Raw genomic sequence first — 16,509 nt, forward strand, 5'->3', positions numbered from 1 at the left:
ATAATGGGTTGGGCATTTTTGTTCATGGTGTAATTTGTGCATTTTGGGCTGAATAATGGCATTGATTGGTGCTTAATTTTGATAGTCATTGGACATTATGTACAGTTTGATATGCCATGACCAGTGAACTAAGTAATCGGTTGGTGAAATGTTAATGAAAACAGACAGGTAGACCTACAACTGAAAATGACATGGCTTATGTTGAATTTATGTCAAAAATTGTCTGCATGACATGGTGGACATTGGTTCCAGACTGTCTAAACTGGAAATGGACTGGCATTGCTTTCAACAATTGAAAGTGAGGTGTAATTTAAAGACAAGAAATTTCAGCTGCTGGAAATCTCACCCCAAACAGAACATTTTGGAAACATTCAGTTGGCTAACCAAAATCTGAAAAGTGAACTCTTCTTCTCACTCTATAGATGCTGCTGAAGGTACAAGTTAACTGTGATACTAAACCATGAGAGCTCCAGTCAAGGCAAACTGGAAGGACTTAGTTCATTTGACAGTGTGGTGCACGTTGATGTTGGTGGAAGGGAGTTGAGGAAACATTTCTTGGAGGTATCTGGGTCTGAGTGGAGGTGGAAAGGTCTGTCTTGATCAGCACTTTTATGGTTCTAAGCTGCTGAATAGGGACAGGTCTGAATAGGGACAGGGAGATTCCAAACATATCCAGGTTTGGTTTGCATGGACTATATGAGCTGAACAGCTTCCTTCTGTGGCATGTTCATATCATTCTATAATAAAGTAGATCCTGTGTGTGAAAGACAGTAAGAAAGGGTAGAGTAACCTTACAAGTGAAGAAGGATGGAAGCAGGGTAAGGAGGAACAAGAGACTGAATTGAATGGATCAAAGGCATTAGTTGCTGATGGGATTTGTGAATTGAATACTCAGAGGCAGCTGAAAGTAAATTTTATTTACTTTTTTTTACCAGCCTCTTAGTCCATAGGGATCCTGAGGCAGTGGCTGATTAAGTTAAAAACAATAGCCAATGCAAGCCGCCAAAAGTAGTCTGAGTCTCTGCTGGCTGGGAGAGATCAACATTCAATTTTATATATTGCCACATCATTTACATAGATCAGTAAAGGTAGATTGTGTAAAATCAAATATTAGTCTAACTGCAAAGGCCAAATGACCTTTAACTATCTCACAGATTGGAATAGCTGATATAATGACCCCAAAACTAGAAAGGTAGTGAACGAACAGATTTCATAATCAGTGAGAGGATGGCTTTGAGTTCCAGCAAAGTTCAGAGAGGCTGAGTTGGTCAATTACCCCAACAGTGCACAAATAGCAAATAAATAGCAGTTGAATTTAATGTAGTGAAACATAAAACAATTACTTTGACTAGATTTTGGCATGGTTGACTTCCACACGATGAGACAGAGACTGCCTGCAGATATATAAAGTGATGGATTTGAATGGTTACTGCATCATTTTATGCTTCATTGGAGCAAGAGGTCTTGCCATTAAAAAAATCCATATAAGATTAGAGGTAATGAGCCACATAAAGCAAAATGTAAAAAAAATGTTAAAAGGCCAAATATTTGCTTATCTCAGGAACCTAGAAAGATAAAAAGGTGACAAAATAATAAACTACCAAAAGAAGTTGAAAGCAAATTTGCAGGAGATATCAAAATCAGCTCCATCTTTACAAATGAAATGTACAAAAGAGGCTGCTCAAAACTATTGTTGGTTTCTCGGAAGTTGAAAGTAATGAAATGTTAATGAAGATAAAGTAGGAGATTGGTTGAATGTTCATTTTGTGGCAGTGTTTACATCTTAGCTCATCCCATGGAGACCAATTAAAAGTGTATAGTGCTTGATTATTCAACAGGACAAGCAGCAAATACAGGGAGAGAATGCCAAAGTGATCTTGGTTAGAACTAATAATGAATCAGAGACAGTGATTTGCCAAACTCACTGTAAGTAAAACAGAAGTAATTAAAAAATACTGGCATTAATTCCTGGGATGAGATGGTTCCCAAAACTACAATGGAAGCAGATGAGAACTTTGCAAATTCCCTATGACCTCAACAGTTCATTCTATTCAGAAACAATTCCTTTGATTGGAAAAATGTGAATGTCATTCAATTACTTGAGAAAAGTGAGTGGCAAAAACAATGGAATTATAAACCAGGTGGTCCAAGATATATCATCAGTAAATGACACGAGAAATCATGGCTACATTTAGCAGTTTCATGGCTAAATCTAACATGGTTTTGAACTGGCAGTGATTGGAGTGGACAAAGTAGATTTATGTTCTTGCAGAAAATCACTAGACTGTTGGAGAAATGTACAGATTGAGGTGTTTCAGGGATCAGTGGCAGGAGATACATTGGTCTAGGTTTCAAGGTCATAAAGAACAGTTCAACCTATCACTTTTATATTTCATATTTCTTGTTTTTGCACACAAAAACTTAAGAAATGTAAATTTTATGTGGAGTTTGCTGAGCATTATTATGCATCTAGTTTATAATTGTCAATTGAGCATTATAACTCAGGAATGTTATGGCTTAAACAAAACAAAAAACAAGCTTTGTATTTCAGCAATATTTTTAAAGTTAGCGTTTCATCAAATCAAAAGATTTTCTTCATTCCCCTTTCTGTGCAAGGCTCGTATAAGAAGAACACTCGGAGAATCGGAAGGATCTGCCTTTGGGGCCATTGAAGCAAATGAAGGTGGGTGCAACACTGAATTTAGCAAAGGATGAATCACTGCATTAATTAATCCAATCAGCTCAGAAGGCAAAGGGTAAATCAGCAATTAAATGCAAGGTACAGGGCCATCACTGGTCATTGAGGTGGGTATCACTATGGCATATCAATGGGTTAAGTACCAGATCAGGCACAGCATTGTCAAACTGGAAAAAGAACAAATGGCACTGCCTTGGGTTAATTATGGTGTACATTACAGTACCACCAACACTGGGCACAGGACTTGGTGGGGTTTTCAGTTCTTATATGACCTGGGGATTGTCTATAAAAATAGAACAGTCCTTCTGCTCAGAGGAAGATGATTGGGGGCAATTTCTTTAGTTCACCATTGTTTGTGATCTGGCTCAGTTTGGGTCCTAAGGGTGCTGGACAAGAGTTTCAACCCGTATTAGTAATTTCCTATTATTTCTCCTTTTCTTTACACAATTGGTACCTGAGTATTTCTGTGGGTTTTTTTTTCCTCTGTGAAGAGAGAATGAAAGTTTTTTTAATTCTTCTGTTTCCTACTGTAAGGGAGCTCAATCAAATCTCCTCTTAATCTTCTCAGCTCTGAGGAGAACATCTTCAACTTCTTCACTCTAATTCTGTGGCAGAAATTCCTTATTCCTGGACTCATTACAGGAATCAAAGTGAGGGTGATTTGTTCCTTATTGGTTTCTTTGATTTAAGGTAGCTTTCTGATTTCCTGAAATTTGGTTGGTATGTATTAATATTGTTGATTTCCTTTCGTACCAAGAATCCTGCCAACTTACCCCAGATACTGGCCCATGCTTCGAAATGGTCAACAAATTCTTCTATAACCATTCGTCGATGGCCTGTGAACATTTTATTTATGGTGGGTGTCTCGGAAATGCGAATAAGTTCAACTCAGAACAGAAATGTCTGCAGACCTGCCGAACTCCAGGTAAGATACCGAGCACAAGCTAACTCTTTGTAAATATCTCATGGCAATCGTAAATGCATGCTCCTATCACTACAAAGACAGAGTAACTCGATAACCAACTGTCAGTAGATGTCCTTTCCCATATTCTCACAGTTATAGCAAGCCAATGTTCTCCAAGTAGCAGCAAGTATCCACCCTGAATTTTCCAAAAAACACCAAGCATGTATCTCTCTGGTAATTAAAAACACAGAAAAATGATGGAGGCACTCAGTTGGTCTCGCAGCATCCATAGGGGGTGAAGATATACTGTATAATCTACATTTCAGGCTGAGCCTTTCTTCAAGGTATTGTAGTATTTTTACTTCTTCTTTTTCTTTGGCTTGGCTTCGCGGACGAAGATTTATGGAGGGGGTAAAAAGTCCACGTCAGCTGCAGGCTCGTTTGTGGCTGACAAGTCCGATGCGGGACAGGCAGACACGGTTGCAGCGGTTGCAGGGGAAAATTGGTGGTTGGGGTTGGGTGTTGGGTTTTTCCTCCTTTGCCTTTTGTCAGTGAGGTGGATTGTAGTATTTTTACTGCAATCACAGCATCTGCAGACTTTCATGTTTCACTTCCTCTGGTATTAGTCCATGTCAGTCTGTTTGGCAGAAGCAATAGCCCTAGTTATAAATATTCAGGTTATATTCACACAGCTGTAGTGAGATATTACCTCTTTTATAACTGTATTCTGACAAGTAACCCAAAGTCAAATCACTTGTGACAGTGAGTGTCTGGCCTGAATTATAATTGCCACAGCAGACCAGTACCCATTCAGTGATAGGGAATGTGATAAAGTGCAAGTCCACAGCCAGTCAAAAACCAGTTAACATCTAGCTGGAATCAGTACATGTCAACCTAATGAATCTGCAGGAGTACGTTGCGATCTCTCTGGTCACTATGCCAACTTTACTCTGGTTATGGTGAACCTGTAGCTTCAGTAACAAACCAGACATTTACTGCTTGTGTTGCGAGAATCCAGACAATATTCCCAGAAAATGACAAATCAATATCCATCTGGCAAAGGATAAATGTTCACCCTGTTGGGAACCAGAACATCAGCAAGCTTCTTCGCTCAGAGAGTGGTGGCAGAATGGAATGATCTTCCAGAGGAGATGTTGTGGCAGGACCCTTTCTGTCATTTAAGAGAAGGATGGATGTGTACATGGATATGAGGAGGTTGGAGGGTTATGGGCAGAGAGTGGGAGGGGGGAACTAGTGGAGTTGTTCAAGTGAACTGGCGCAGACTCGAAGGGCTGATATGGCCTGTTTCTGCGCTGTAAACTGTTATATGGTTATATTAACATCAACACTCTTTCCTTTCTTTGTCCAATAGAAACCCCCGAGTCCTCACAGCTTTGCATCATCAGCAAACTTGGTCCACTCCAAGGATCCCAGTGTTGACTTCTACTGAACTCCATGGAACCCTGTCTCTCACCATAAAACTAACCTGTTCGTCCTAATTTTCTTTTGTTTTCTGTCCATTATTCAGTCCTCACTCCATACTTGGATATGATCCCAATCTCTCTTGAAGACTTTTGGCAGGTCCAAATACACTAATCTGTTAGTTTTCATTTTACCTATTTACTACTTCCAACTTCAAAGCTATTGAACAGATTTGTTAAGTTTCGGCCCTGAGTTTTTCATCAAGGCTCAAGTCTGAAATGTTGCTTATATATCTTTACCTCCTATGGACGCTGTGGGATCTGCTGAGTTTCTCCAGCACTTTTGTGCATTATCTACAATCACAGTGTCTGCAGACTTTCTTGTTTCACAGATTTGTTAAGCCTTTCATAAATCTTCATTGACTCTGCCCAGCCCTATTATTATTTTCTAAATGTCCTGTTCTCTCTGTAAATGATAGACCCAGCATTTCCCTCATGACTGATATCAGGCACGCTGTTGAAGACCCAACTGCGCTGGGTAGGTCATGTCTCCAGAATGGAGGACCATCGCCTTCCCAAGATCGTGTTGTATGGCGAGCTCTCCACTGGCCATCATGTCAGAGGTGCACCAAAGAAGAGGTACAAGGACTGCCTAAAGAAATCTCTCGGCGCCTGCCACATTGACCACCGCCAGTGGGCTGATATTGCCTCAAACCGTGCATCTTGGTGCCTCACAGTTCGGCGGGCAGCAACCTCCTTTGAAGAAGACCGCAGAGCCCACCTCACTGACAAAAGACAAAGGAGGAAAAACCCAACACCCAACCCCAACCAACCAATTTTCCCCTGCAACCGTGTCTGCCTGTCCCACATCGGACTTGTCAGCCACAAACGAGCCTGCAGCTGACCGTCCATAAATCTTCGTCCGCGAAGCCAAGCCAAAGAAGTTCTGATGAAGGGTCTAAGACCTGAAGCATAAACTCTCTTTTTCTTCCCACAAACACTGGCCTGACCTGCTGAGTCTACCCAGGATTTTCTGCTTATGTTTCTCACTGCCGCTTTTTAACATATTCTTTCTTCATCCCCATCCTGTCCCTACCACATTTGTTACTCCACTTTACTGCATATTATTGATTTAAATTCCTTCTACTGGATAATGAGATCAACACTCTGTAATGATGAGGTTGATGTTAATGGTACAAAGCCATTATTATACAACTCAGATTTAACATTTCTGTTTATGCTTGTGGCAATTAGAACGTGGTTCAGATAGCAATCTGCAATTATCACCTTTGAGTGTCCTTAATTTCCCTATTTCTTTAGAGTCATTCAGCAGTTCTTCATTCTTCTACCTTTATCATTAGCTAATCTCCTGTTTTAAGACTCTGATACCTTTCAACATCTGCAACTCCTCTCAGCAAATCTCATCCATGGTTCCTGGTCTCACTGCATACTTGGATCTCCAGAGTCAGAAACTCCTCCAGGAACTCCACACTCCCAGACATCTCATTCTATCCCATTAGATTATTCACTCCAGTTTATGATTTGCTCCTTGACTACTGAATTAATTATATGTAAATTAATCAACATAAGAATTTAACTCAACAAATAAACAAGAAGCTTAAAATATTGTGTGCGTGTGTGTGAAATGTGCCACCTTTGTCTACTTGTCACAGGGAGAGAAACTCCAAATACTGATGCCATTGTGTCAGGAATTGGGTGAGATTGCATCTGTAAATGTGCAGACTATATTTCAACAGCTGATTCTAAGCTCAGACCATTATCACTCAGTTTCTACAATGCTTTGGGCCAATTTCATGAATTATAGCCAGGGATCAGACTGGACATTAATGCTGTACACATCAAATGTTTAGTTTACCAAGAAAGGTTAAATCGTTCTCAAGGTTAAAGTGTAATCCTTTGTTAGAAGTGTGGCTTTTATAGAGAGATCAGTGTGATAATCTTTACTATAATATTTGATTAATATCCCTCTGGTAACAGTTAGTGTCTTGTATTCCTCCTGTAATGGTGTATTTCAGCCCTGGCAGCCCAGCTAGGAATGTATTGGGAATTCAGGGGGCTAGGGATGGGGTGGGAGGGGCTATCTTCCACTCTCACAACCAGAGTACAAGCATTCATCCTTGATTGCAAGGGGCAGGCTGAGAAAAAAGACAGTACGTCATTGTGCTAAATGCTTTGATGCTGGCCGATAATATTATAGAGAACTTTGTTCCAGTGCTTGTACCTGGTTCACACTGGAGAGAGCACTAAATCTAACATGGATTTTATAACATGCTGAGCTGATGGGCCAGATCTTTTGGTACTTACTCCTCAGCTTTTCACCAGTAATGATCCACACTGCGACATAACTCCATTTATTTCAATGGAATTGCTGATCCACATGGAGCGATAACCTATGAGTCAGGATCAGGAGTAGCAGAAAGATGTGTTTACTTTATTTTAATTAAATATTTTAATGTATTTTAATGTTCTATATGTTATTCAATTAATTTATTGTTTATTAACTTATATATTTTATTAAATAATTAAAAAACACTATGTTTCTCCTGTCTCTTGATGGCTTATCTAGAGAGTTAGGAATGGTGGAAATGTTCTTTGCCACTGATAATTTTGGCAACAATATACCTAGTAGGATAGGAATAGTGTTTTATTGCAGCTCAGTAACCTGAGATGTTCGTTGTTTCTCTCTTGGCAGACGCTGCCTGACATGCTGGGTGTTTTCAGCATTTGCTGCCTTTATCTCAGATTTCCAGTTTCTGCAAGTTTGTATTTATTCACCTGTAATTTCCCACTTTTCATTATTGATTTTGAAATGGAATGAAGCTATGGGCCTGCTGACCTTTTGTTCTGGTCTGCTTCTCCGTGCAGTATATCTTTCAGGAAGTTGTCATCTTTCATCCTGAATACCTGCCTGAACCAGCATGACTCTCCACTCAATAAATTCTAGGATTCTGTTCAGTCAGAAGACAAACCAGTATCACTGCAGTAACATTAGGCCAAATCCACCCTTCCAGTTTCCAACCTGCATTTCTATACAAATAACCTGTCCTTAATCCCCTAATGAGAGTGCATCCCACAGTCCTACTGTAACAGTGAGACAATATCTATGTGTGCTCTCTTTTTTCCATTAAGAGTGAGTCAATATCTGCTTGGTAATGATGAAAGCCTGACTGTGTTGTTGCAGTACATATGGATTAGTATTTCTCTGTTAATAGCATAAATCCTATCGAAATTACTCAAGTTATATATCTTGTTTCATCTTGTGTGAAATGCAAGATGAAATCATCTTTCATCTTCTCAAGACAACTCATGGATGAAGGAAAAGTATACAGTATATTGTGTATCAGCCCCTGCTGGCTGCCAAGTCTAATCAAACTAGCATTGCTAGTTGCCTTGCAACCAGGATCATTATCATTACATCTACCTTTCTTAGAACAAAAGTAGCTTACTTTTAACTAACATGTTTTTTTTATAACTCTGTAATTTTAACTTTAATGTCAAGAACTTACATTTTCATTATTATCAACATTGTTAACATTTGTTAAACTTGTTTTGTGTGCTCACATTTACATACACTAAAACTTGAAGAGTGAATAAGATAGCACTACTTCATTCTATAACAGGAATCTTTAAATTTGCTCAATGAGTCTCTTAGGAGGATTCACATGTCTTGACGATCTCCTGAGTGATTGTCCTTAAATCGGAGTTGTTGCCTCAGACGATGTCTTCTCAGCTGTGTATTCTGGTTGTTCAATCTACTGTGACTGGTTCAATTTGAAGGTCATGACATTTTCTTCGCAGAACTGCACAGCACCTTCATCTGTCTGAATGGTGTATGATCTTGGCTGGACTTCACTAAGGAGAGTTCCCTTCTGTGTCCATAAGTTTGATTTGTCTTTTAGCCTTTTTTGGTCACCAGTGTAGAGTTCTGGTAGGTTTTTTGTTCCTCTGTCTGTTCTTTTGTTCTTCTTTCTGTTGTTCTTTGAACCTCCTCACTTTTTCTCCCTCTTTTGTTTTTAGGAGATTTTCCTGAATGGGTAGGTTTGATCTTAGGCTACGTCCCAAAAGGAGTTTTGCTGGTGACATACCACACTCGAGTGGCGTTGTGCGGTATACTAGCATTCTCTGGTAGAAGTCCGTTCCACTGTCGTTCATCTTGTTCATCAGTTTTTTCACAATCTGTACTGATTTTTCCATTAGACCATTGGATTGTGGAAAATGAGGACTTGAAGTGGTGTGTGCAAAGTTCCACTCTTTGGCAAACTGTCAGATCTTTAAATTGCAAAACTGGGGTCCATTGTCTGTGAAGACCTTGCTTGCCATGTCATGTCTGGACAATATAGCTTTCATACCTGTGGTTACAGCGTCTACAGTGGTGATGTTCAGTCTACACACCTCTGGATACAGGGAGTAATAGTCTGTGACTACAAGATAGTCCTTCCCTTGACATTCGAATAGATCAGCACCCTTCCTTCTGGTAAGCTCTGTATGGTGCTGGGTGTGGCTTCAGTGGTTCTGCTTACTTGATATTTCTGGCATATTGTACAGTTTGACACTTCATTTGTTATATCATTGTTGATTCTTGGCCAATATATCATCTCTCATGCTCTTTTCTTACACTTTTCAATTCCGAGATGTGCTCCATGGATCCTTTTTAGCGTCTCTTTTCTCAGACTTTGGCATAAGGATTTTACTTCCTTTGTAGATGATGTCTTCAACCACTGATAGTTCCGCCCTGCAGTTCCAGTATTTTGAAACGTCAGGTGAGCAGTCCTGCTTCATGTTGAGCCATCCATCCAAGATGTTTTTTCTCAGTTGTCTCAATGTTTCATCTTTGTTTGTCTCTGACTTTATGAGTTCCATTTTTGCATCTGATATGGGCAGTGCACTTGTGATCATGTCCACGAAGGCGTTCACATCTTCAACCATTTTGGTGTTTGCGGGCTCTCTCATGTCAACAGCTCTAGACAACGTGTCTGCTATGTATATTAGCTTACCCAGAGTATATGCCACATTCAGCGTATAGCATTGCAGTCTAATCACCATTCTTTGTATTCTCAGTGGACATTCATTTAACGGCTTTTGGAACAATGCAATCAAGGGCTTATGGTCAGTCTCTACACTGATTGCTTGTCCTGACACAAACTGATGAAATCTTTCTCAGGCGTATGTGATGCTGAGCAGCATCTTTTTAATTTAAGCGTATCGTGTCTCCGCGACTGTCATTGAGCGTGATGCATATGCAATAGGTTGCCAGCCATCATATTTTTGCAGAAGAACTGCACCAAGCCCTCTATGTGATGTGTCTGATTATATCTTGATGGGGTCTCATTGGGTCGTAAAACCTCAGAACTGGTTCATTTGTGAGGAGTTTCTTTAGTTCACTCCATGACTTTTCATGCTGATGACTCCACTCCCATTCAATGTTCTTTTCTGTTCGTCTTCTCAATGGAGCCATCTTTTCTGAGAGGTTGGACATGAATTTACCCATATAGCTGACCATTCCATTAAACCTCTGTTCATTGTTTTTGCATTGTGGCCTTGGCATGTTCCCAATGGCGGACATCTTTCTGGAATCTGGTCTGATGCCCTCACTGCCAATAATTTCTCTCAATTCAGCTTCAGGTTTGGTTTCCTTGTTGCTTCCAGCACTTTCCTTAGTCTCTCATCATGCTCCATTCTCGTGGTTCCCCATACTATGATTTCATCCATTGAGGTATCAACTCTATCCAGGTGCTCATAGATCATATGGATAGTTTTGTGATACACTTCAGGAGCTAAGGCAAATCCAAATGGTCACTTAGGAATCTGTATCTGCCAATGGACTATTGAAGGTGCACAGTCTTGAACTTGCTTCATCCAATTTTAACTGCCAAAATCTTGCTGATGCATCTAACTTGCTGAAAAACTTTCCATTTGCAAATGTGACATGATTTCTTCATATGGCAGAAGCTTAAAGTGTTTTCTCTTTATTGTTCTGTTTAGATCCAGGCTAATTCTAAGCTTTCCATTCTTTTTGTCCATAACGATGAGTGAACTCACCCACTCCATTGGCTCATCTATCTTCTGAATCACGTTCAGGCTTTCCATCCTGTCCAACTCTCCTTTTAGTCACTTTTGAAGTGCAAATGGAACATTTCTGCATGGATGTATTATTGGTGCACGTTTATTCACTCTGATCGTGTGTTCTCCTGGAAGGCAGCCAAGACCCTGAAATAGGTCATTGTACTCCTTCATGAGTTCATCATAGACTGTCTCTCCTTCACTTTCCACAACGAGGACTCTTTTTACCAGGTTCAGTTTCTCTCAGGCTGTTAAATTAGTATGTTCTGTACATCCTTTGGTACCACAAAGAATACTAGCATGTGCTCTTTGTCCTTGTGTTTCACTTTGACCCTGCATTCTCCTTCCACTGGTATATCAGTACCTGAATATCCTGTCACCTTAACTTTCATTCCATACAATTTTGGTCTCGGTCTAATCTTCTTAAAATCAGTCTCGGATATTAATTAATTTGTGCTCCAGTATCCAATTTAACTGAAATGTATAAGTCATTCATTTTTAATCTCAACATCCAGTCTCTGTTTTCTTTCTGGTTTTCAATCACAACATCTACATAGAATTCCTCTATCTCCCTTTCATCTACTGCATGAACCTTGCTTTGTTGCACTTCATTCCTGCAGCAATGGGCTTAATGGTTGCTTTTGTTGTACATATAGCATGTTTTACCATATGCTGGACACTTTTTTGGTAGGTGTGTACCACATCAACAACATGGCGTTCGATTGTCCCTTTCATTTTTGTTTGCTGGCCACGCCTCTCTTTCCACTTTGGCACACTTTTAGTTAAATAGTTTATGTCTGTTCTTTCTCACTGCATCCACGTTGCAGTTAGTTTCACTGAACAGCTCTTTTTCCTGCAATTTTACCATTTCTGCAGCTCTACAGAGTGCTATGGTTTTTTCCAGGTCTAGATTTTGCTCTCTTAGCAGTCTTTCCCTTAGACTATTATCTGGAATACCACACACAAGTCTGTCTTTTATCAACGAGTCAGTCACTCCACCAAATTCACGTTTTGCTTCTGTTTCTCAATTCAGTCACATACTGATCAATACTTACTTCCATTTTCTGGGCACACATGAAGAATCTGTGCCTCTCAAACGTCACGTTAAGTTTAGGTCTGCAGAATGCCTCAAACTGTTCCATTATTTTTTTCCAGTTTCATTTTGTCTCCTTCAGTAGCAAATATGAAGTTATTATACACCTCCAGGGCTTCATCACCTACAATATGTAAGAAAACTGAAAATTTCACTTTATCACTTTTCTCATCAGTTGACTGCCACTAAATACAATCCAAAATGCTGTTTAAATCTGTTCCAATTTTCACCCACATTACCTGTCAGCTGAAGTTTCACTGGTGGGTGTAATGCTGCCATTTTTCACTTTGTTAGCTTCCCTTCACTAATCAGTAGCTGACTTTAGTATTTCCTTCTAATTTCCTTCATCTCACTTCTGACACCACATTTCATCTTGTATTTGTATGTGTGAGTTCTTAAGACAACACATGGAAGAAGGAAATGTTCTTTACTTTAAAGTTGATGTGAACAGCACATGAGGTAGGCCATGAGGCTGCAAACCTCCATTACAGATACAGCATACTGTGGTCAGTCCCCTGCTGGCAGCCAAGTCTAATCAAGCAGTAAGGCATTGCAAGCATGATCACTATTATTACATATCTAATAAGAGTAGGTGCCAGTTTTCAATGTGTCAGTAGCTACTCGGTAACAGAGAAATAATTGGTCCCTCTTCCTGAGTCAGAACTGGCAGTGAAAGACAATGTGAGACAAGTAAAGGTGAGCTCTAACACCAGTGTCTCTTCATTAACAAAGCCAATATTGCTATAGTAATAGAGAGTACTCACCTTTGATGAAAAGGTGAGAAACTGTCCAGTTAGTTACAGGTTATAGAATCCTTCATCACTCAGTAAAGTTGTCAATTTATCAGTGGTGGTGAGTGTATATTGCAGTGTGAATAATTGGCCAAATTTAGGGTCCATTGCTCCTATTGTAACAACCTGTCAGTACCGCATTCATGATACTGTATTCACTACTGGGGATTTTAAGCAGTATTAACCAGTGTCTGAATTTATCCTGCTTCTTATTCCACTTCTCTTTCTCTGTCACAGCTGCGTGCAGGTTGCCCATAGAAACCGGCTCTTGCAGAATGTACATCGAACTCTGGGCATTTGATTCTGTCAATGGCAAATGTGTCAAGTTCACATATGGTGGGTGTGAAGGAAATGGAAACAAGTTCTACACGCAGAAGGAGTGTCTGGAATATTGCGACCCAATCCCAGAAGGTGCTAAGCATTCTTATGAGTCTTTTATTCCCATGATAGCCTTGAGCTGATGATAGCCTTGAGCTGCTTACTTCAGCTCCTTGGGGTTGGATATGCTCAATCTGAGGATCATCAGCCTCAGTCCTACCTCTGGTTTATTTTAATTTATTCATAGAATCATACAGCACAGAGACATGCTCTTTGGCCCAATTCACCCATGCTGACCAAGATGTGTTAAACTCATTTGCCTGTGTACAACCCATATCTCTCAAAACACTCCTATCTCTGCACCCATCCAAATGTTTTTTAAACAATGTTATTGTATCTGCCTCCTCTGACAGCTTGTTCCATTTATCCACCACCCTCTGTGTGAAAAGCTTTGCCCCTCAAATCCCCTTTAAATGTTTCCTTATCACCTCAACACCATGTACTCCAGCTTTAGACTCCCTACCTTGAGGAAAAAAGATGTCACTACCTACCCTATTGATGCCACATATAATTTTATAAACCTCTTTAAGATCACCCCTTAGCTTTCTTTGCATTCCAGGAAAACAGTCTTAGCCTATCTACTTTCCCCTTATATATAAGAACACAAGAAACAGGAGCAGGGTAGTTCTCTGGCCCACCAAGCCTGCTCCGCCATTCAATATGTCCATGGCTGGTCTGACCATGTGTAGCATGATCAATAACCACCAGCAGGCATGAAGCAAGTGATTAAAGGCTTTAATATCCTGAATTATCCACCACATAACTCCCTGCTTCTGTCTCAAATCCAAGGCTGGTACTGAGGAAGGAGACTAGGGCTATCAGCCTTTATTGGGAAACTACGAGGAGGAGTTACAGGTCAGAAGCGGGCCAGCCTGAGTAATCCAGTAAGGTCACCATGTGCATTATTGTGTTCTACCTCTTTATCGACTCAGTCTTTAATTCCCCTTACTATTCAAAAATCTATCATCTTGTATCTTAAACATATTTAATGAGGCAGCCTCTGCTTCATTGGGCAGACAATTCCATCGAATCACTATTCTCTGGGAGCAGCATTTTGTTCTCAACTCTGTCTTAAATCTACTCCCCTGAGTTCTGAGGACATGTCTCAATTACCAGTGGAAACAACCTCTCTGCTTCTATCTTACCTATCCTTTCAAAATTCCTTGTCAAAAGCCTGTTACAGCCCATATAGACAATGCCTATTGCTTTGCCCTCATTGATGCAGGATGACTTTCCCTAATCAGTCCTTGCCTTTCCAAATGTAAATAAATTGTATCTCTCAGAATCTTTTTCAATAGCTTTCCCACCACCGATATAGGGCTCATTAGCTTGTAGTTTATTTAATTTTAATTTGAACAATAAACTGTGGAAGAAGGCCCTTCTGCTCATGAAATCCATACCACCCAATTTCACCCCAGGTTCCCTGGCTCATCCTGGCACCCCTTCTAAAATAAAGGCACAATGTTAGCTGCCCTCCAGTCTTCTGGTACCTTACCTGTGGCAAATGAAGATAGAATAATCTCTGCCAGTGCCCCAGCAATCTCCTCTCTTGTTTCCCACAACATCCTATGATGTACAAAGTTAAGCCCTGAAGATTTATCCACTTCACAATTGCCAATATCCCTACTTCTGTGATATCAGTTTTTTCAGGACATAACTGTTCTCTTCCCTGAACTTTCTATCTTTCATAACCTCCATGGTAAATACAGACAAGAAGTAGGAAGTTATTTTTTTTTTATTTAGTGATACAGCAACAGTAACAGGCTCTTTCAGCCCACAAGCATCTGGTGCCCAAATGCACCCACATGACTTGTTAACCGATTAACCCCGTATGTTTTTGAAATATGGGAGAAAACCAGAGCTCCAGGAGGAAACCCATGCAGTCACAGGAAGAACATACAAACTCCTACAGACAGCAACAGATTCGAACCTGGGTCGTTGGTGCTCTAATAATGTTGCACTTAGCACAATGCTAACTGTGTCACCCTCAAATTAATTTCACACCTTGCCCATCTGCCATGGCTCCACACACAGATTATCACAAGGATCCTCCATGGGATCTACTCTCTCCCTAGTTACCCTTTTGTTTATAATACACTCATAGAATCTTTTAGTGCCTTTGTTACTTTCTTAAGCTGAAGGAGGTTGAAGTGAAGCAATAAAGCCACAGGTCCTTGACAAGAAAGATACCTGATATTATGTGAATATTTGAGGGCACTCACATATTCATGGGATCTATGATGGAGATCAGTCAATATCATCAGTTTATTTTATTCAACCGCTTGCCTCATTTTTGGCACTCCTGAAGATGGGCTCAGGTCCGAAACTTCGACAGCCTCTTACTTTCCATGACCTGCTGAGTTTCTTCAGTGCTTTCATGTACCCCAATATCTGCTCCAACATCATTAGAAGGACTGAAGCCCTTCCAAGGTGCCACACTGACATCTGCTTTTGATTACCCCAAAGCTAAATAATTTCTCTCTCTTTTCCAGGGGAAGATGAGCTTCTAGTTCCATCGAGACAAAGTTAGAAATAAAAGAAAATCTGAAAAACATCAGAATAATAATTAGAAAAAATGATTTAAAGCAGCAACTCACACAAGGAATACACGACTAATTCTGAAGGCAACTGCCAGAGACAAGGAACTTGCATGTGCTCATATTCAATAGAGAGACCAAGTTCACCAACATGTTAAATCAAAATAAAATTAAATAGTCTATTACCTGTCTCCAGAATGTAGATTGATAAGGTATAATCATCAGTTCCACATATGTAATTCCCAAAAATAGTTGTTAGTGATGTGTATTATTGTTGGAAGCGTGTGATACTTTGAAAGCTGAATGTAGAATGAATGAATGGGTGTAAGTTTCGGAGTGCACTGCATGTGTCATTTATGGGCTGCTATCGATGGCTTGTTATGTATTGATTTTGCATTCTTTGTAGAGAAAGATGTGTGTCATTTGAAAAGAGAGATGCATGTTGTTTGCAAGACATCATGTGTAGATTGTAGCTAAAACAAACTGCTAGAGGAACTTAGTGGGTTGAGCAGCATCACTGCAGGCAAAGATTACAATGATTAACATTTTGGGTTGAGATGCTGCATCAGTCCTGTTGACTATTCTTTCCCCTCTACAAATGCTGAC

General features: G+C 40.0%; 1 protein-coding gene across 1 annotated transcript in view; it reads left to right on the forward strand.

Moving 5' to 3' along the window:
- Positions 1 to 16,085, forward strand: part of LOC138762030 (protein AMBP-like) — a 56,960-nt gene extending 40,875 nt beyond the window's left edge. The window contains exons 9-12 of the mRNA XM_069935216.1: positions 2,617 to 2,683; positions 3,456 to 3,623; positions 13,226 to 13,399; positions 15,859 to 16,085. Of these exons, the coding sequence (XP_069791317.1) occupies positions 2,617 to 2,683; positions 3,456 to 3,623; positions 13,226 to 13,399; positions 15,859 to 15,896 (447 nt within the window). The 3' untranslated portion in view covers positions 15,897 to 16,085. The remainder of the gene's footprint in view (positions 1 to 2,616; positions 2,684 to 3,455; positions 3,624 to 13,225; positions 13,400 to 15,858) is intronic.
- Positions 16,086 to 16,509: the final 424 nt, after the last annotated feature.

Source organism: Narcine bancroftii, chromosome 1, assembly GCF_036971445.1.
Source record: "Narcine bancroftii isolate sNarBan1 chromosome 1, sNarBan1.hap1, whole genome shotgun sequence".
NCBI lineage: Eukaryota > Metazoa > Chordata > Chondrichthyes > Torpediniformes > Narcinidae > Narcine > Narcine bancroftii.